The 22,564-nt window shown below is 34.5% G+C and overlaps 3 protein-coding genes across 3 annotated transcripts; 2 read left to right on the top strand and 1 right to left on the bottom strand.

The window, feature by feature from the left end:
* Window positions 1–448: 448 nt before the first annotated feature.
* LOC123321415 (activating signal cointegrator 1 complex subunit 3-like) lies at window positions 449–12,628 on the top strand. The gene is made up of 21 exons (XM_044908992.1): window positions 449–646; window positions 700–946; window positions 1,006–1,453; window positions 1,515–1,674; window positions 1,772–1,881; window positions 1,943–2,289; window positions 2,573–2,765; window positions 2,844–3,199; window positions 3,253–3,439; window positions 3,584–3,708; window positions 3,877–4,101; window positions 4,226–4,345; window positions 4,399–4,824; window positions 5,432–6,008; window positions 6,066–6,355; window positions 6,406–6,798; window positions 9,003–9,887; window positions 10,482–10,681; window positions 10,732–10,897; window positions 10,981–11,599; window positions 11,651–12,628. The coding sequence occupies exons 1-21, from the start codon at window positions 564–566 to the stop codon at window positions 11,734–11,736; spliced, it is 6,243 nt and encodes a 2,080-aa protein (XP_044764927.1). The 5' UTR covers window positions 449–563; the 3' UTR covers window positions 11,737–12,628.
* A 1,991-nt stretch (window positions 12,629–14,619) lies between these two features.
* On the top strand, window positions 14,620–17,484 carry LOC123321940 (signal recognition particle subunit SRP72). The gene is made up of 10 exons (XM_044909751.1): window positions 14,620–14,808; window positions 14,865–14,982; window positions 15,031–15,283; window positions 15,342–15,529; window positions 15,581–16,055; window positions 16,162–16,323; window positions 16,382–16,537; window positions 16,594–16,748; window positions 17,003–17,215; window positions 17,281–17,484. Exons 1-10 carry the CDS (start codon window positions 14,700–14,702, stop codon window positions 17,393–17,395), a joined length of 1,944 nt encoding a protein of 647 aa, XP_044765686.1. The 5' UTR covers window positions 14,620–14,699; the 3' UTR covers window positions 17,396–17,484.
* A 169-nt stretch (window positions 17,485–17,653) lies between these two features.
* LOC123321579 (calcium permeable stress-gated cation channel 1) lies at window positions 17,654–20,918 on the bottom strand. Its single transcript, XM_044909249.1, has 2 exons — window positions 20,748–20,918; window positions 17,654–20,693 (listed from the first exon to the last, which is right to left on the bottom strand). The coding sequence occupies exon 2, from the start codon at window positions 20,683–20,685 to the stop codon at window positions 18,445–18,447; it is 2,241 nt and encodes a 746-aa protein (XP_044765184.1). The 5' UTR covers window positions 20,686–20,693; window positions 20,748–20,918; the 3' UTR covers window positions 17,654–18,444.
* Window positions 20,919–22,564: the final 1,646 nt, after the last annotated feature.

The following is a 22,564-nucleotide window of genomic DNA, read 5'->3' as shown; positions in this document are numbered from 1 at the left end:
TAAATGAGTAATTACTTAATGAGGGATGTGGAATTAAAACCAGTCGGAACTTGCAATGTTCAAAAATGAATTAATCTAAATTAAATATTCATAAATGAACCCTTGGAATCGATCAGAACTTTCTCTCTCATTCGATTATGATTTAGACAGATCGGAATTAATGGATATATTTGAAAACCTTTCGGAAATAATGAACCTTATTTATAAAAAATGACAGGGTTTTTGGTATTTTATAGTTTTTGACCTACTTCAACGATCAATTTCTAGTTTAATGATGAATCTATTTCGCTAGTTGAAAATTTATATTAAGAATTGGTGAATTCGCCGAAATAAATCTCAAATCACAGAACACTAATATACAATCTAATTTTTTAAATCTTGACGTTCTATGATTCTAACCTTTAAATTTGTAATTTGACAACAAGCAACCTAACCTAAACCTAACTATATAATCTTTGATAGCAAATACAATAAATAATACAATGTACAATATTGTGTAATAAATTCTCATATATTCGAAATTGAATCAGACTATTGCTTTATATTGATTGATAAACGCAATAATGGCTAAACTTTCGTCTGGGTTCTTTGGAGATTTACATCCCCCATATGTAGACCATTCCTCTGATAGTATATCCATCAAAAGGTAAAGTCATCTTATTGGGATTTACCTATTCTTTAAAATACATCTATTTTCAGTTACTTTTATTCAACTCTCCAACTTTATTTTGAGTTGGTTGCAGAAAATGGAGGCGAGTGTTTGATCGTTTTAGAGGAAATCAAACGTTATTTACAAATGTATTTACTCAAGAATTCTGAAGAAAATTCAGAAAATGTTCTAATTCAGCTAATTGCTTTCATATTGAAGAGCAAAACAAATTATTCGACTGTGTTGAATAAAATGTTGACTAGATTTCCGAGTAGCATTAGGAATGAATTTAGAGAGGTATCGTGTATCTTTTTCTCCAATTATTGAATTTTAAATTGAATGGATAACTGTTTCAGAATATGGATTTTCTGTTGAACAATATTCCTGTGGATTTTTTCTCTAGCGATAACAAACAATTTAGTAATGATTTAGAAGTTGAGAAGGTAATACCAAAACACGACCCATTGTTTTCCATTCCCATTACTTTCAAAGTAGAAAAGAAGGACACACATAATATAGAAAATCTATTTCAATATGTAAAGAACAAACCAGATTCAAATAAAATCGAATCTTCAAAGTATCCTCTCTTTGAAAGATATGAAGCTTATAGGAGTAAAATACCAGTTTTTTCAAAATATGAAGAATTTATGCACTACATTGTTCAATCATTGGAATCTGAAAAAACAAAAGAGGAGTTGTTTAATGATCTTCTAGATACATTAGGCTGTGAAGTTTTCGATTTCATAACAGAAATTGTTGAGCATAGGTATTTGGATATTGATTTCTCATCTCCCTTTGATGATGGTGAGTAAAGAAAACAAGTTATCTGATATTTGTTTTATACTGATGCATTCTTAATTATCAGAGACTGTTAAAAAATATCTGTCCAAGAAAAATCAAACAAAAAATACCCCAGCACTTGCTAGTCAAGTAATAGTTCAAAGTGAGGAAGAGAAAATGTTAGCTAAGAAATTAAGAAAATTGGAGAAAAAGGATCGAGGAAAATTGTCTGAAGATTTGGAGAGGTATGTATGGGTTGAAATTAATTTATGTTTTAGTGCCCTACACTAAATTCTGCACATCATTTTTTACTTTTGTTAATATCAATTTTTCTTATTGTAGTGTATCCGAAGATTTAAGATCAGAACAAATGCGTCCCATGTTCAGAACAATACCAGAGATAACGGAAAAGTATCCCCATGTATATGACTCAAAGTTCACTAAATATGCCAGTAGGTTTCATTGCCCGGTATAATTTGCAGATAGTTCCAAACTAGATCAATTTTCTTTCAGCTATTCACAAAGGTTCAACAATAAAATTACCCGAAAATGCTGTGCAGAAGAAGAACAACCTTTTTGATGAAATCACCATACCAGCCGATAATCTGAAAAATTATAAGGACGATTTTGAATTGGTTCGAGTCAAAGACTTGGATGTTACTGGCCAACTCGTTTTCAAAGATATTGAAAAATTCAATAGGATACAATCGGAAGTCTTTCCGGTGGCTTATAACACAAACGAGAACTTATTGATTTGTGCCCCTACTGGAGCGGGGAAAACAAATATAGCTTTACTTGCCATGGTGCATCAGATAAAGGCACATATGAAAGACAACACAGTACAAAATTCTAATTTTAAGGTAAGATCTCCTTAATAACGGGTACATCAACTAATGATGGTAATTTTTTAAAATTTAAACTTCAAATTCCTGATAATTTGTAAGATACCTGTGGACTCAACAGATGTTATTTTGTCATGTGACATTAGCGCAACTTTAAATTTCTATTACATGCAGAGTTCGATGTTTCCATATATGAAAAAAAAAAACAATTACCTTCTAACGGAATATTTTTTTCTGTTTTACGTCTTATATCTATGCATTCATTTAATTTGTCATGGTCTCTAGGGTGAATTTTTTCCAGATAATTTATGTCAGTCCAATGAAAGCTTTAGCAACGGAAATGGTAGCTAATTTCAGTAAAAAACTTAGTTCCATAGGTGTGCGTGTTAAAGAATTGACCGGTGATATGCAATTAACCAAAAAACAAATTGCTGAAACTCATGTTATAGTCAGTACACCTGAAAAATTCGATGTTATCACCAGAAAGGGAGCAGGTAATATCTAAACTTCGAACTAAAAAGTCTTTTTTACTTGTAATGATGAAGGTATGATGTGCAATTCTTTTATTTTAGTTGATACTGAAATAGCATCTCAGATGAAACTGTTAATTATTGACGAAGTACATTTATTGAATGGTACCAGAGGACCAGTTATTGAAACTATTGTAGCTAGAGTTTTGCGGCATGTAGTTAGTACACAGAGCATGATAAGAATTGTTGCTTTATCGGCAACATTACCAGGGTATTTAGATGTTGCATCTTTCCTACGGGTGAACCCATACAAAGGTTTATTCTTCTTCGATAACAGATTCAGATCTGTTCCATTATCTCATACATATATAGGAGTTAATTCGAATCCAGACAATTTAGAGACCATGAACAAAATTTGTTACCAACAAATGAAGAAGTTCATAAAAAATGGACATCAGGTAATTAAATTCCTCCATTTCTATTGTGCATGATTCAATAGTATCTATTGTAGGTGATGGTATTTGTGACTGCGAGAAATCAGACTGTGTCAACGATAAATAGTTTCATAGCTCAGGCGAGAGAACAGAATGAAATGGAAATGTATGCTCCTAAAAAAGCGTTCATCAATATGAAGTATACATTCAAAAATTCTTATCTACAAGAATTTGTAGCCAAAGGATTTGGAACACATCACGCAGGTGAGTTATTTTTGAATTATTTCTTGGTTCTTTTGAATTTTTTATTATTCTTACAAAACTTTTATTTTCGCTGGTAAAATGTATTGATGATGATCATTGGGCTGTAAATTTCGATTCTTTCTGGACACAATGTAAATTTTTCAGGTTTGTGCCGTGGGGACAGATTAGAAATTGAAAGCCTCTTCAGAAATGGTTTTTTGAAAGTTATAGTCTGTACAGCTACTTTAGCTTGGGGTGTTAATCTACCAGCACATGCAGTCCTGATCAGGGTAAGTCAAATGGCAAAATTTTAAAATATTTTAGAACGAAACAGATATCATCATCAGATATTAAATTCATATGGTGGATATCTGAATTTGATTCGAGACTTATTTTGAAAAATAATATAATCAAAGCCACATTCCATCTAACTGTCTTGGTAATATTTCAATTTTAAGGGTACAACTATGTACGATCCGCAACAATCCAAATTTGTCGACATGGATGTACTTGATGTTCTTCAAATATTCGGTAGAGCTGGTAGACCTCAATATGACACTTCAGGACATGCTACCATAATTACATCCCAAGCGAAGATGCCTTTCTACATGAACATGCTGATGTCCCAAACTCCCATTGAGAGTAGATTCTTAGACAAATTGCCCGATAATCTCAATGGTGAAGTAAGTATACATGGAACTATATAATTATCTTCAAAAGTACTCTATCAGAAATTTAAAAAAATCGCATCAAATTTCAGTGGATGGTGACTCCGTAGTCTTGATTATTTCCTATTTTTTCTTACAGATTGTTTTGGGTACTATCTCAAACGTGAAAGAAGCCTTAGAGTGGTTGCAGAGCAGTTATCTTTTTTGCCGATTGAAAAAAAATCCCTTGAACTACGGCCTAACCCATGCAGAAATAGCTGTAGGTATGCACAATTCAAGTTGTATCCATCGTTTAACCTATATGTTTATTAGGAGGGACTCGAATACGATTTCCTTCAAAGGCAACTGGTGACTGCAGCAAAGGTACTGGAAAAAGCTGAGATGATCAGATTCGATGAAAAAACTGGAGAGTTGAGACCTACCAGTTATGGTAGGATCGCCAGTTATCTTTATATAACCCATGAAACCATAACCTTATTCCTGGAAAAAATGAACAGAAACATGATGGACGACGAGATCTTATTCTTGATCAGTAGTGCTGTTGAATTTCAACAGATTCAAGTCAGGAACGATGAGTTGGAGGAGTTGGATCGTCTAAGGAAGGAATATGTAGAGGTTGACATTAATTTGGACGTTTCCACTGTGGAAATGAAAGTTATGGTGCTTATTCAAACGTGTATTTCTAGAGGATTCATTCGGTTATCTTCCCTGGTTTCGGATAGTGAATACATTATGCAGGTAATTATTGCATCTTGATAACGTTTTCAGAATTTCATCGAATTCCTCCAAGTTGTTTGACTGTAGGTACGAATTTTAACGATCTGGGGCCTTACCTGAACCCTCCTTCAAAATTTCATTTAAATTTTCCTGAATTCTGAGCTTCGATCCTACTTTGAGGCCACCTACCTTGTTCGACTGAATTCAAACCATCTGAGGCCTCACCCAAGTTCATGCACAAAATTTCTTTGCAATTGTCGTTCGAAAAGTTTTATAACTTGTCTTGTCACCTCGCCAATGCTTTCATGAACAAACTTTCACTGATAACCTCATTGACACAATACTGAATAGAGTAAGAACACTACAAAGAGCTAGAGGAGGCGACAATTGATATTGCACCTTGATTTCAGAGTGTTTTTTAGCCATCAGGTAGAATTTACTATGTGGTCATTTTCAAGCAGTCTTGCTTACTGTTGCCATTTCAGTCAAATTAATCGTATGTCAACGCTTAACTCAATACATCAGTACATATGACAAATCGGCTTTTCTATTCCCCTTTATTTATTATTACATTTATGCAAATTGTCCACTTTGAGAAAACACTAATATGTAATACAATTTTGCACAGAATGTGGTTCGTCTAGCTTCTGCCCTACATCAGCTAGCCGTGGAAAGGAATTTCGCGTCTTTAGTTGAAACTACTTTGATCATGGCCCAAATGTTGGAGCAGCGCACTTGGAATTTCTATCATCCGTTGAGCCAATTCAAGGATATGAACTTCAAAGGGATGGACATAATGTCCTCGATCAACATTCCCGTAGAAGAGTTGAGACAAATGCCCGTTAAAGAAGTTGTAGATTTGGCCAGAAACAGAAACATGGGTTACCGGATACATCATGCAGCCAAAGCGTTCCCTTTGGTATCATTCGAGATGGTGGTCAAGCCCATCACTGAAGGGGTGATAAGGATCAGACTACTGATCACTCCGAATTTCACATGGGACAATAGCATTCATGGCGGATGCCAGCAGTATGTTGCAATGGTTGAAGACCCGATGCACGATAACATATATCACTTTGAAAAGTTTATTATAACCGAACGTACTTGTTCTTCTGGGGAACCCATCGAGTTGTATTTCACGGTTCCTCTGATAGCACCTCATGCGGAGGAGTATTATGTGAAGATAATCAATTTTCATTTCTTACGTAAGTATTAGGTTTCCTGGGTGACAAAGAAAATTTACAATTCCATTAAAATTTCAGATACTAAGGTGGAGCAGGTCATTGATTTCAACAATATAGTACTATTGCCAAGTCACGGTATTGAAACGGCAATACTGAGCCTACACCCCTTACCAAAAACTGCCCTTAGAAATCCGTTTTTCGAAAGTATATATCCGTTCGATTATTTCAACGCTGTTCAGAGTCAAGTTTTCCATTCTTGCTACAACACAGACACTAATATCCTGCTAGGAGCACCGACAGGGTCCGGTAAAACTATAGTGTCAGAACTGTGCATTTTGAGATTATTCACGAATCAACCAGGGAGAAAGGTAATATTTGTGGAGGGTGTGACACGTATCCTAATCAATTTTTTTTCAAGGTGGTTTATATTGCTCCGATGAAGGCTCTGGTTAGAGAAAGGGTCAAAGACTGGTGTTCGAAGTTCCAGAAACTGAAGAAGAAGGTGGTTGAAATAACAGGCGACGTCACGCCAAAATCCGATCTTATAACGTCGGCCAATATTATAATAACAACCCCTGAGAAGTGGGACGGTATGAGTCGTAATTGGCACCAGAAAGATTTCGTTAAGAATGTTGGATTGATGATAATCGATGAGATACATCTGCTAGCCGAGGAGAGAGGTCCAGTTCTGGAGGTTATCGTGTCTCGTATGAATTACATCAATAGTTTCAGCAATGGCGCAGTCAGGATTATCGGGCTATCGACTGCCATGGCGAATGCTGGGGATCTGGCCAATTGGTTGGGTGTAAAAGTGAGTAGTGTTCATTTAATGCAACAGTTTTTGTTGAATCTGTATTTTTTTATGTTTCTTTGGGAAGGGGTAACCTATGTCACCTCCTTGAGGCCCTGAACGGGAAGTGGCAGATTGTTATTTTGAAAATCTTTTCTTGTGGTGTGTGTAGGGTGTTCAAAGGCAGAATTTAAAATTATTGTCATATATACAGGGTCTTCGAAAACAAAGATTCAGACCAAAGTTACACTTTTTCAAATGTAACACTCTGAACACCTCAAAAATGGAATGGCAAGATCAAATTATGATGATTTTCTTCAGGTCACTTTATACCTTAGAAAAGGACCATTTACGAGATAATGGCAAATATGGTTTACTAATTTTGAATTGAATATCGAAAATTGCTCAGAAACTATCAGGTTTAGATGTAGGAAAATTTTATGAAGATAGTTTCGAAATTAATTTTCACAATTTGACAAGATATAGATTTCTATATCTTGTCAAATCACACGCGGTATTTACTGGGTGTGCCATTTGAAATAAGAAAGTTTTCGACGATTTAGTTGATGTTCGAGAATTAATTATGTATATTCCAGAGTTGAAATTTTCTTTCATATGTAGGAGTAGCCAACTTGTCTACTCGAAAAAAATTCTGTCTGTATTGCTGGCGTAACTAGTTTCTTCATTAATTGCTATTTAAAAAAACTCCATATTTTCGATTTTTCGCCATTATCTCGTAAATGGTGCTTCTGAGCTATAAAGTAATCTGAAGAAACTTATCATAATTAATTTGAGCTTGCCATTCAATTTTTGAGGTCAAACATATGGTGTTACATTTAAAAAAGTGTAACTTTGGTCTATATCTTTGTTTTCGAACATCCTGTATATATGACAATAATTTTACATTGTGCTTCTGGACTTCCTACACACACCACAAGAAAAGATTTTCAAAACATCTTCATTTACTCCCTCAAAATGAGAGCCGCGTCTGGGGTGGGCCACCCGGTATACTGATTGTAAAAAGTGGAAGATATCGGTGTTTTCCGATGATGGATATTTTCCATATCATGTTACTAATGTTTCCTATTACATAGCTATAATAATACTTCTTTACTTCCAATAAATCACAGTCACAACACAACTTATAATTTAGATAAAATGACGTCAACAGTTTTAAGCTGTTTATCTTTCTCGAAATAATCTTTCAAATGATGTGGTTCTGAATTAAGTGTCATTCATTCCCAAATGCCTTATAGTTTAAGATATATTTTAATTCATTCGGTAATTCATTGAAGGTTCTTATAGCCATTTACAAAAGACTCTCTCAGTTAATGTAAGTTTATGTATAAACTTATGACGATTATCAGTATGTCTCCTGATTAATCGTAAAGCAAGTTCCTATTAAGTTCACAAACGCCATTTACTGGCCCAGAGCCTTTCTGTGGTATAGGAAATACACCTATAAGATAGAGTTTCTGGAGAAGGAAGAAACCAAAGGAAAAATACTCACTTACTTACACGAATGAGTCATTCCAAAAAGTTCCTCTGGAATTTTAGAACTGCAAGATTCAAGATGTATTAGGTTCTGAGTAAGAATAAGCTGAGCCATCTCATAGGACATTATCGCATTAGAGGAAAAAACTGCTGTTCAACTGGTTACAGAATGCCTCACCATTGCAAGCCTGCGCAAGGAATGTGTTGGACATTGAAACCCTTCAGATAACTCTGGACCTGGAGAGCGAACTGTAGATGGCGCAGTTGTGAGAGTAGCTCTGATGGGGAGATTTTAAGGTCGCAGTGAAATGTAAACCCCTTGACAAACTATAAATTATCAAGTTTAATAATTTTTTGTCCATTTGCGTTAGAAAAGCACATTTCAATAATTTCCTCTTCAGTCTGTATTTCGTTTTTAATGAGATCGAACAGTTCTATGCAATTAAAATCGAATTTTCATTATGCCAAGTCAAGTTTTATACGATAACGACGTCAACAGTGGCTTGGGGTTGCTTCAGGTTTGTGGAACACCAGTGCAAGTAGTAAATTCATCTAATGTTGCATCTGCATCCTCAACCATCTTGAAAGCCCTCTTGTGCCCCCTAATCAGTCCACTATCTCGTCATTCCCGCCAGTTGCCAAGAACTTCAATTGAATGTTTAACATTGTTCTGTTACTTTCTGTTTACTCTCCTAATTATGTAAATACATTAAAAAACTGATTCTTTCTAGGAAGGATTGTTCAACTTCAGTTCCAGTGTGCGTCCAGTGCCGCTGGAAATTCATATCACCGGATTTTCTGGGAAAAACTATTGTCCAAGAATGGCGACCATGAACAGACCAGCTTACCAAGCAATATGCCAATATGCACCCGAAAGTCCAACCCTGATATTCGTGTCGTCGAGGAAGCAAACCCGAATCACAGCCAATGAACTGATCAAGTACTTGATGGTGGATATCAATGAGAAACAGTGGCGTAGGTGCTCAGAGGAAGAGATAGAAATGTACAGGAGTCAGGTGCACGATAACGACCTGAGCTACATGTTACAATTTGGCGTCGCCATTCACCACGCTGGTTTGCAGGATAAAGACAGAGATATTGTCGAGGAATTATTTGTTACCCAGAAAATACAGGTGTTGATCGCGACTGCCACATTAGCTTGGGGAGTGAATTTCCCCGCCCATTTGGTGATAGTCAAGGGTACAGAGTACTTCGACGGTGCTACCAAAAGGTACGTCGATATGCCAGTGACCGATGTTCTTCAGATGTTAGGTCGAGCAGGTCGACCCCAGTTCGATAAGAGTGGAGTAGCATGCGTTTTTGTTGAAGAGAGCAAGAAGAGTTTCTACAAGAAATTCCTGTTCGAACCGTTTCCAGTTGAATCGTGCCTGTTGAAAGTGTTACCCGATCATGTGAACGCTGAAATATCTAATGGGACCATAGGCGGAAAGGAACAATTGATAGATTTCATCTGTTCAACCTTTTTCTTCAGGAGATTATTGATTAATCCGAGTTACTATCAAAGAGAGGCCCAGGATGTTAAAACATATTTGAATGAGTTGGCTGATTCCGTTGCTATGACCCTGAGTGAGGCAGGTTGTGTCGATATACAGGATGTAAGTTTTTTTTAAATTAGTTATATCTTTATCATAGGAATTGTTTTGACGACTCCCTTGTTTTCATAAATTTGTTGGATCAATGGAGAATACAAGCCACTCATGCATGTAAAAGCCAAAAAAACAGTGAGATATTCATAAGGAAACTATTTTTTTTTCGTTTATAGTTCTTGAAAAAGTAATTCCATTTTCCTGTTCTCAAAAAAATTCGAATTCATTCATATCTTCAGGATTTACTATTTCGTAAAGAAATGCTCGATTTTATCTTACATTACGCCACTTCTTATGTATAATTGAGGAGTTTGTTGAGTTTTAAAGAGGCTAGAAATGGATAAACCTTTTGTTGGTGAGGATGATTTGGTCAAGAGTACTTGAAGAGGGTGCAAGATAAACTCTTCAAGTACATGAAGAGTTTCTTAATTCAAAATGAAAATTGAAGCATTTTTTTACAAAATGGAAATTACCGAAGATATGAAATTTGTGTCTTTTTACTCACTTTGTATTCATTTTTTTACTCATTCGATTCATTTATTCGCTATATTTATTGTGAACAAATAAACTGACAATATGTTATTAAAAAATAACTCTTTATAGGAGAACCCTTCAGCAATCAATTACGAATCGACATTCTTAGGACATTTGGCTGCAAGGTACTATTTAACATATAAAACAATAGTATATTTCGAAAACGTAATCCAAGAAAAGTCTTCCATAAATGATCTACTTCTAACTATATGTCACGCTGAAGAATATGCTCTGTTCCCTGTCCGGCATAACGAAGATAAAATCAATAAGTGAGTCTGCCATATTTTTGGTTTTTTTGTTCTTAACAGCTATTTTCCAGGCAATTAATGCACGATTTAAATGTGAACATCAACTTGAATCCCGATTCTCCCCATTTGAAGGTTTACCTTCTCATTTACTGCTACATAAATGGGTTTGAATTTCCTAATCAAGAATATGTGATTGACTTGAAATCCGTTTTCGATCAAATTATCAGGATAATACAGGTAATAATCTTATATGTCTTAATTTAAAGATTCCATAGTCTTTCATTTGGTGATAGCATTCAACTGGTTTTAAATATTTTCAGGCAATCATAAGTCTGACGAGTTACAAGGGATGGTTGGATTGTACCTTAAAATTAATTTATATATCTCAGATGGTCTTACAAGGATTGCCCATTACATCCTCTAATTTGTTAATTCTTCCTTCAATGAATGAAAGTAATGCTAACAAATTATCCATAGAGTTAGCGAAAAATGTGAAAAATTGGCCAGCTGGAAGATCTTTGACCTTAACAATTCTTCAAGATTTATTGAAAAATTCTAAAAAATCATTGAACGATACCCTCAAAAGCATTTTTGATAATACTGCAGTCAATCAAATTTTGAGAATCATTCAGCAGATACCTGATATCAGTTTGCAGCTAATTCTCAAAAACAAGGATGGTGAAGATATTGATTACAGAGTTTGTGAAGAGCAAATGACAGTGGAAACAACTCTGCCACCTGATACGCCTTACTTGATTATGGTGAACGTTGAGAGAAGAGGTGGAAACTTGAATGTTTTCAGTAGGAATTTCAGTAAACAGAAAGACGAATCGTGGTTTTATCTCATTTCCAAAGATGGTTACTTGGAGGATTTCCAAAGAGGCAGTTTTAGGTCGAACAAATCATTTCAGAATCAGCTTATTACTCCAAGTGCTCGCGGTAAGTTATAGGTCCTCATTAAAAATCTTTTTTTCAAGAAATGCTTTCCAGGGACTTATACTTATGTGATCCAATTCATGAGTGACTGCTACATCGGACTGGACCAAAAGATATTTTTTAATGTAGTGGTTAGATGAGCTTTATCTTAGTTCCTTATTGATATAAATTGTTTGTAAACATAAATAAAGTTTATTTATTATTATTATAATATTAATATTTTAAGTTCCTCTACAAATATTATATCCAAATTAAACATAGGAATTAAAATATATCAGTATTCCAATGCAAGGTATGAATATTTGAGAATTTGATTTTGGAATAACTGAACTGAAGAATTGATACAACATAAAAAAAATTGCGGGTCAAAATTATTTATGCATTTATCATTATGTTTGTACTAAGAGAAATAAATATGAAATTACATATTTTTGTAGCTTATAGGAATAAACATTATTATTGTTAAGTTAATACCAATTTCTGCGACTGTATTAGAGTTGCTCCATCTGTGAAATTTTTTGTATTCATTGAACCATTGTGAAATCCTGAGAACAATGTTGACGTTATTTTTATATTCAACTATTGGGAGTATATCTGCTTTTAATTTAAAGATATTTAATCAGTTGAAAGATTCCAATTATAATTTTGTAAATGAAGGACAACGTTGTGATAATTTCTATCCAAGAGCATTTCAAAAACTTCAGCTCATGTTATGCAGAAAAGAATTGTTGTTTGTGACATGAAGATACAATAGAGAGAATGTTTGAAGTAAATGATCACAATTATTGGTATTTCCATTCAAAAAGATTTATTTGTAACTGCCAAAAATGTTAGTACTGTGAAGGGTCTCACATATACAAGACACAGGCTCTTTGTCACACAAGCAATGTAAACCCACATTTGATTTTTCTTCCTTTTGTTATTTGTTGTGAAACAGAAAAAAATTTCTACTCGTTTGTCAGAAGTTTCCGGAAATATGACTGTATTCTCATCATTTGAAGTACAATATTTGAAAATAAAACATCTTTTTTGGTAGTGAAAGCTTTCATTAATCAGAAGGATCCAAATATTTTATTATAGATAATAATTGGTTCAAAATGTAGAATCAGAAATAGAAAACTTAGTCCGCGCAGTCCTTCACAGGTTCAGTATACTTAGTAAATTTGGAGTAAACAACTTAACTTAACTCTGTGAGTAATTCACCTCAGTAGGTGAAGAATAATTAATTCGGAAAAATATTTTTTTGGTCATAATTAGTATAAAAATAGAATAAATAAATAGGGTAGGTGATGTTCCGTTCTGAAATAAACATAGTGTGAGAGCGATGTGTCGATAGGTGGGCCATCTAGGTTCTGATAGCGGAAACTCTATGCCAGTCTTGCAGACTTCTCTTTAGTTAGGGGTCATCACACTAAATAGTTGAGTAAACACCTGATAGGTGGCGCCACACCACTGCATAATACTCACTGTCCGACAACACGAGGCTTTAAGTATCATTGATTGGAACTAACATCTTAATCGGACCCCTTGCTTGGTCATGGAAGGACCTCTGGATGATTAGTAAGTTGTCGCCGCTCTCGAAGCAGCCGAAGTGCTCTTCGTCATGAGTCGGCTGATACCCCTTCTCTGTTTGTTATTATGGCCGACTGGGAAGTGGGAATTCCTAGTCTGACGACGTATTTGTCATTCAGTTTTGATCATTAATAAAGAAAATTCTAATTCGTGTATGATTACGAGATATATCCAATCTGGGTAACCCCAGTATATCAATTTTATTTTCCTACGACCCCGTATATCTGAAACTTTTTGGATGACCCCCGTACATTTTTGGTTCAATTTGTTTTTCGAATGCCCTCGTATATTCCGTCAAGATTTCGACCGGCTCCGAGAACGCGATGGTGGCGCCACATTTTCAGTTCATTTTGACCGCATTTTGCGGCAAAACGCTGAACTAACGTCGAAATCGCCTACTAATTCTGACCCCATAGGATTCGCTGGCATTTTCATGGGCATATATATGCATTGGAATTTTTTATGAAGGAAATTTTTACTCGAATGATTTTTTTCTTGCTTCTACTTCACTTAGCCATTCCAAATAGGTTTGAATCGATTTATTTCCCAGGAATTCTTTGCTTTTATCGAAATTCTATGGAAATTCCGGGATTATGAAAAGGTAATTTTTACTTTTTTTTTGCTTTTGATTCAAGCAAATTTCCTTCATAAAATTTCCTATGATCTGCAAAGAATGAGGAAAAGCAAAGAATTCCTGGGAAATAAATCGATTCAAACCTATTTGGAATGGCCTAAGTAAAGTGAAAGCAAAAAAAAAAATTATTCGAGTAAAAATTTCCTTCATAAAATTCCCATGCATATGCCCATGAAATGCCAGCGAAATCCAATGGGGTCAGAATTAGTAGGCGATTTCGACGTTAGTTCAGCGTTTTGCCGCAAAATGCGGTCAAAATGAACTGAAAATGTGGCGCCACCATCGCGTTCTCGGAGCCGGTCGAAATCTTGACGGAATATACGAGGGCATTCGAAAAACAAATTGAACCAAAAATGTACGGGGGTCATCCAAAAAGTTTTAGACCGAATTTATACGGGGTCGTAGGAAAATAAAATTGATATACAGGGATTACTCAGATTGGATATATCTCGTAATCGTACACGAATTTGACTTTTCTTTAATAATGATCAAACTGAATGACAAACCATCATCAGACTAGGAATTCCCACTTCCCAGTCAGCCATAATGACAAACAGAGAAGGGGTATCAGCCGACTCATAACGAAGAGCACTTCGGCTGCTTCGAGAGCGGAGGTCCGTTCATGACCTCGCAAGAGGTCCGATTAAAATGTTAATTCCAATCAATGATACTTAAAGCCTCGTGTTGTCGGACAGTGAGTATTATGCAGAGGTGTGGCGCCACCTATCAGCGTATAGATAAACTATATCTTATGGCTATCCAAAAAAAAAAGAAACCTTCGTTGGATGCTGACATTTGATCAAAAATCTGATTTGACTTTGACATTTGAATGTGTATCATTTCATTACGTGTCGATGTATCTGGTTTTTGTAGATTTTTAAAAGATTCTTCATCAGCATGACTGAAACTAATCAAAAAGAAAAAGCCATTTCACAATTTTATGCCGAGTTGAATAAACTTGGTCAAAATGGAGAATATGAAAGAGCATTCAAGATCGCCAATAAGAGTGGGTACCATATGTCTTTGGTTTGAATCAATTGAAAAATGATTGTTTTCTTTTAGTTATTGGGTTGTCTCCGCATGATAGTTTAGCATTCCAATGCAAGATTGTATGTCTTATTCAGCTTAACAAATTCGAAGATGCAATTCAGCTGCTCAACAAGAAACAAGAGTTTGCTTCGTAAGTTGTATTTGCTGGGTGATATATAAACTCATATTCAGTTTTTAGCCTCTTGATATTTGAGAGGGCTTATTGTCATTATCGCATCAATCAACATGTGGAAGCATTGAAGGAAATAGAAAAGTGCGATGAAGATGATAACAGAATAAAGGAATTGAAAGCTCAGATTTTGTATCGTTTAGAAAGCTATGAGGAAGCGGCTAAGCTCTATAAAGAGATGGTTAAAACAAGTAATGACGACTATGACGAGGAACGGAACTCCAATTTAAGTGCTGCTCTCCTTTACTCCAAGGAAAGTGAGGTATGTCTTCACAATAACAAAAATATGAATGATATATTAAAATTTGATTACATTTTAGGTTGATATCGATGATCTCAGAGAAAACACTTATGAATTATGTTTCAATAAAGCTTGTTTATTAATCTCGAGGGAATTATATGTTGAAGCTGAAAAAAAATTGAAGCAATGTGAGAAATTGTGTAGGGAAATGTTGGAAGAAGAGGAAGCTTCAGAAGAAGAAATTGACATTGAACTTGCATCAATCAAGTGAGTTGAGATTTCATTATCGCTCTTTGTAACTGATTAAATTTGTTGCAGAATACAGTTGGCTTTTGTTTATCAAAAGCTAGGTCGTTTGAAGGAGGCGCAACAATTATATTCCACAAACTTAAAACTAAAGCTTGAAGATATTGCACTGACAGCTGTAGCTTGTAATAACATAGTTTGCATTAATAAAGATCAGAATTTGTTTGATTCAAAGAAAAAAATGAAGACAGCCTTGAATGATGCACTTAAACATAAACTGCCCTCTGAGTCTCGTAAATATATAGCATTGAATAATGCACTTTTCACTTATTACATAAATCAGAACGAACAGTGCGAGAAACTTTGTCAGCAAATTGACAAACAATATCCAGATCTAGTTCTACATACTACAATACTTAGATCAGCTGTGTTATTTAAACTGAATAAAATGCAACAAGCCATTGATGTTCTGAAATCTTTCAAGAGTACAAATGAGGATGAAGATTTTTTTGTCAAACTAGCTATTGCTCAATATTATTTAGTACAGGTAAGGCTGTAGCCATTTATTTGTTTATTATGTCTTGTGAAAAGTTTTAAAATTGAAATTTTGCTCCACTGTGTCGTCTATATTCATAATCACTAAAGTTTTTTAGGGTAAAAGGTTGGAAGCTTGTGAAGTTATGGAGAATATGGGAGAGAATACATATAAACCAGGTATTATTGGTGCACTGACTACGATTTACCTGGCATTGGGCGAAGAAAATGCTGCTCTCAAATTATTTGAAAAATCCGTAACTTGGTACAAAAAAAATAGAGTATGTATTTTATCTCTTACAAGATACAGAGATATTTTATAACAGGGATACTTCTTAGGTGAAGGGAGATTTGACAAATATGTGGAGACAAGCAGCAGATTTCCATATTAGAAATGGACACGCACAAGTTGCAGTTAATAGCTTGGAAGAGCTTCTGCGATCAAATCAAGGAGACAAAAAAATTTTAGCACAGCTTATATTAGCTTTATCGCAGGTAACATTCGGTATTTTCATATGACTCTTCAATTTTAATACATTCAATGATTTTAGTTTGACGAGAAAAGGGCTTTGGTTTTGAGTAAGGATCTACCATCTGTTAAAGAACTCTCAGAAGGACTTGACATGGAAAATATCCAAAACATGCAGATTTCATCAGTCAACGTAAAGAAGAGTCCATCAGTTACGAAACAAGAATCACAACCTGGGTAATGTTTAACTTCAGTTATTCACTATTTGTTAATTATATTATTTCATTTGAAAAAACTTTTTTTTGGACAAAATTATCACATTGACTCAGAATCTGTTGAAAAAATGTCTAGGTGCGTGTGAATTCGAAAACTTTCTTGTCGAAAAACTTGTAGTAGATTCCTACATTTCAAAAGATGCTAAAATGGGTATTCTATTTAGATTACTGTACCTAGTGTCAATTTAAGTTTTTTTATTTTTAACATTATTTCAGTACTCCTTCTGATGTGTCAGACGATCGCAAAAAGAAGCACAGAAACAAGAAAAAGGGCAAGTTACCTAAGAACTGCGATCTCAGCCAGGCTCCAGATCCAGAGCGTTGGTTGCCCAAGTATGAAAGATCTGGATATCGTAAGAAGAGGGACCGCAGAACCAAGGAGGTTATTAAGGGATCTCAAGGAACTGCCTCTGGACAGGCTGATCAATTGTATGAATTTTACTCCTCTTATGTTTTAGGATGTGTAATTTTGATTGTCACCATTGTTTTTTTAGTGACTTCTCATCGAAGCATGTGGACCAAGATTATGAGAACTCTCCAGCTGAGCCATCACCTAGGGGTCATCTAAATCATCAGAAAAAGCAAAAGAAGAAGAATAAAAGACGTTGATAGTGGATTATTTTTCTGAATTGTTCCATTAGTTTTGTAATTTGATGACTTTACCAATTGTTGCATTTCATTAAAAAAGTTTTTGTCTATTGAGTGATTATTTATCCATCGAAAAATGGATTGTTTGAAACAATAGTAAAAAATTTAGAAATATAATTTAAAATTAGAAACAAATCATCATGACTTCACTATGAGTGATTTATTCATTATTGCTCCCCTGGGAATTGATACAGACGGTACGTTAAACGAACATATGAATGCTTTTTCATAATTATGTTTATTAAAAATAAAGCATGTAGGAAAATATTTTTACATCACTTGAGTTACACAAATAAAATTGATACATTAATCTAACAGAAAATTGAACTAAAACATATCATAAATTCTCAAATTCAATAAATTACTATACATAACTATAACAAGTTTACCTATTCATTCTTGCATCTAAATATTTAATTTGAGTTCCTGAAAATTATCAGAATACTGGGATAGGGTAAATAAGTCCCTTAGTCGGAGATTAGTTATACCAATTTAGGTAATGATTAAAATAACTATAGAAGGCGATAACTAAAGAAGTACTCCTTTATAGCCTTGACCAGATAATTCGACTAATAAATTAACTACCAAAAGCATAACTGCCAAAATTAGAATTTGTTTGAATTACTCTGTACTTTTGAGAAAAGTTATGAATATTGCTCACAAAATCATTGACAGCCAAGAAACTTTCGATTACTTAGTTAATAGCATGAGATTGATGGAATAAAATTTTTTTCATTCACCATAATGAATACTATTCATCGAAATCCAAAGTTCTTTCTGTAACTCGGACCTGAGGCATTTCAACTTTGAGTATTACTTAACTCAGGCAAAAGAAACTAAGGTACAAACTTTAAGCGCCAAGCAGCATTCGATGAATTAATATTTTGACTGTTTCATAATAAACCAGAAAGGAAATCTTAACATCAAGTAGTTATTCGTCACTTATAGGGAAAGAGTAAATGAAGAAGAGAAATTAGTCACAGCCTTAGAAAATTAAAAGATTCTCATGCTTAAGCAGTACTAGTAGAATTATCTAGATCAATACGAACAGTTATATCGCTCACGTTGGAACCATATGACTGTGAAGGAGAAACTACTTCATTTGGACTTCCTACAGACTGAGAACTCAAAAGAACAGGAGCAATATACTGTTCTTGTGTTTCCGATAGATTGGTACGACTTGAACGAGAATTTTTACAAGTAGGAAAAGGGCTGAGTAATATAAAACACCCCCCAGTGACCAGTAAGGAGATCAAAGTCAGCACAGTCATCCAACCTGATCCTCCTCTTATGTAGAAGAAAACTGACATAATAAGCTGTAATAGCAGAACAGAAACTCTTACCATTTTAACAGCATCACTATGTATCGCATGGCCTTCTCCGCACATTGTGATAGGTCGATAAACATAATAAATGTTATATTTATCTACAAAATGCTTCAGTGTGAGATACATCAATCCAAAGGGCGTGATAAGTGGACAAGATAAAGAATAAACAGTACTGACAGTATATATAAGAAGTGTCCAAGCATAATGTATTCCAAATGGAAACTCCGACAAAATTTGTTTACGGATAGTAATTTTCTCGGCTTCAGATTTAATACGAAGCAATCTCCAAGTATACATCGCTAACTCAGGAAATCTCAATAATTCAAGTGCTGTTCCAATCAATGCCGATGTGATAACATAGTTAACAAAAAAGGCACCCTTATCCGCTAAAAATATGCATTCCCAATGTACAGATTGATTTGTTTGGATGGACCATTCAACAAAGGTTTGAGCACTTGTAAGACCCAAGGAAGGAAGAATAAGTACCATGAACAGAAGGAAGAAAAATGTTTTGTGCATTGTTGCATGATTTTGTTGTGACTTCGTCCAATGAGACATCCATTGATCCGAATAGGCAACAAGAACTGGTAAAAATGCAGAGAAAGATAGAAGCAGTAATGTGGGGAGGAATTCAGATAACATTGGGCTCAGTTTATAGATAAAATTCTCTTGAATGGAGGTCAGATTATTAATAACATTCACTAAAATCAAGGGCGTAGTTAGAAAGAATAAAACTAAGAACAAAATAGCATTTATGAGGATTGCTTTGGAATACCAGTTTCGATAAGAGATTTCGAGATTTTCCCAATTGATATCAGAGGGAGAAGGAGCTTTTGAAATGATCCAATGACGTATTGAATCTGGTTGGAATGAATTCAACATATGTTCAGCCATTTCTTCAGTTTTCAAGGTGATGAATGCAATTCCTAAAGGCCTTTCTAGAATTCTGATTCTTTCTGCCCTAACAAAATCATTAAATTTTTCTTCTTCAGTTGAATAATACTGTAAAGCATTTTCTGTCTTCCAAGGACAGCATATTATGCAACCATACGGCTGGACTTTTAGGTCGGTCTTATTGTTTGTAACACAATAAGATTTAGCTTCTCTCACAGTCTCACGTTCCATTTCATATTTCATCAATTTTTTCACCCGATAAGCAATCTGTATATCTTTAATTTCTACTCCAGGATATCGCACCGAAAAATAATTTTTCAAGTCTTCAACATTTCTCTGGCTTCTTGATATATGGGTAATCATAAGAGTACGGGAAGAGAGAACAGTTGCGCTCGGTCTTTTACCTGAACTTTTCCTCATTATATAAACGGATAATGGTAGTAGAGTGAAACACGCTGCAACATGGACCCACAACCACTTAGATGTAGCAGGAAGATTACTAATCGTAGTATGACCAAAACTGGTTACATCGTCTCCCTGTAAATTTCCTTGATAGTGTATTGGAAGGATGACAATTAGGGAGAAGCAAGTCACACAGAAGGAAAGTATCAAGAGGTGCTTTTGGAACGACAGATAATGTGCAGCATCAGGTCCACATCTTGAGTATATCCTTTCTCTTGTCAATTTGAAGATTGAAGGAAACCATAAGCATCCCTGATCTGGTATGAGGGAAACGTCTGCATTGGATTCTTCTATAGCAATGGCATCATCCGTATTTTTGTAAAATAATTGGGTCCACCTTTCATTGTGCATCAAAGCCAATCTACCATAATCCCAGGCTCGATTGCGTAGAATAGCAAAGAGTAATATGAGGACAACATAACAGATAACATTGAGCAATATAGTTTCAGGTATGCCCTCGTAAATATTACTGATAGCTGTTGCATTTCTTACTGTTGTCAGGCAAGTATCGTTACTTATATATCCTACACCAGATGTAGCGAAAATTTTGGAAAAATCAGATATCATTGTTTTTCCTGTAACCAAAGTAGAGTTATTTGAAAGTTCAACTCATTCGTTTTTAATGTTACCTGCCGGTAATATGAACTTCGTTCATAGCAACATTCAGTTCAAAGAATAATTCAAGATACAACAGCTCTGTTTTCAATGTTCATTGTAATCAATTCATTCATTCAATTCAATCTAATATGAAAGTGTATAATGTAATGACAAATCAGTCAAATAACAAAGAAACGTCATGGAAATCTTCAATCGACCATATGTTCTAACCTCATTTCCCGAAGTCTAGGTGTAGGCAACACATCATACATTCGATGTAAAGGTACCCATACACATACCGATGTGTGTATGGCACCGATGTGTGTGAGGCAGCAAAAACTGCTTAATAGATTTATTGAAGGGTCGTCATTTTTGGGAGTGCTTTGTTTATTTTCCATCTTTCTAGGTTATTTATCGTGTACAGTTATACTGTGATTTCCAAAATAAAAAAATTTTCAATGTGTTCTTTCATCATTTAGTATTCTTTTATCTATATATAGGCCAACGAAAAAACCATAATGCTCTAACAGGAAGTTCAATCCATACATACATATGGGGACTATTATTTGATAACAAAGTTCCTTCTATTCATCTTGACTTGACTAATATATTCGCCATTTTTAACAAGAAAAAAGGTTCTTGAACTCATTCTCCATTATGTACATATTATCATTATCATCAGCGAATCTGATGAATCAGCAAAAGTATCAGTATCGGAGGTAGGAAGATCAACGTATGGATCCCTAGGGAATACCACCTTTCTTTATCATAATGATAAAAAGATAATCGAAATCTGAGCGCGTCCTAACATTTTCCACTAATTGAACTACCTTGAAGCTAGAAAATGATTTCATGTTTTTTCAAAATGGGGAAAATTACAGTAAAATAATTATTGATGAATCAAATAATCCATATTTTGATACAAGCTCGTAATAAGGCATTGAGTAGTCTCTTTTTTAAACTTATTCCACTCCCACGAAAATTCGTACATATATTTGAAGATAAAGGAATACGACAGTGTTAAATTTAGTTTAATAGAGTATCCTACATCAAATATCAAGATATAGATATAGATACAATACAAATTACAAATATTTGTTAACTATTTTTTGAATGTTTAATTACCCAAGCTCTCTGCCATCCAACAATAATGATCCTGCCAACGGATTCATCTTGAAAATAGAAAAAATTAATTAACTTAACCATCAGAGTTGGACTTTATAAAACCATAACTTATAAGAATATGCTCTTTCACAATATGAGACACTTTTTACAGCATTAATTCAACCCAATTAATTTTTCAGTACATATGTAATGAAAGCTTTACAAATTTCTTGTCTCTCTGAATATTTTTGCGGTACATTTTTCAGTTGTATACCTATTGAACTTCTATAGTTCCTTGGGGTATCTCTCACAATTAACGAATTGAGGGATGTTTTGTTCAATATATTTGAATAAATAATAATTTGAATATTTCAGAGAGGAATATATTGATTTATGACTATATTTTACATGAAATTTATGATCATTTTATTATGTATACCTTCTAGTGCTATTTTTGTTCTTTTTTCCCATCGGGGAAAATACATATTCATATCGAATTCAACTTCGAAGTAGGTATTCACAACGTTGGAACAATAATATACATTTCATTTCCTCTTTCTTCAATGTTTGAATTCCGTTACTCACCTTTTTTCCATGCTCAAAATTAATGTAAACTTGAGGAATATTTCGGACTTCATTCTGCAAAGTACTTAAGAGAAATACGTCGCAGCAATGTGTCAAATAAACATTCGATGAACTCTTATATCGCTACAAAAACTTCGAAGCCCCAACTACTCAGACAAGA

The sequence above is a fragment of the Coccinella septempunctata genome, chromosome X (genome assembly GCF_907165205.1).
Source record: "Coccinella septempunctata chromosome X, icCocSept1.1, whole genome shotgun sequence".
Lineage (NCBI taxonomy): Eukaryota > Metazoa > Arthropoda > Insecta > Coleoptera > Coccinellidae > Coccinella > Coccinella septempunctata.
The sequence above is the reverse complement of the archived record's forward strand: the minus strand, read 5'-3'. Positions and strand labels throughout refer to the sequence as shown.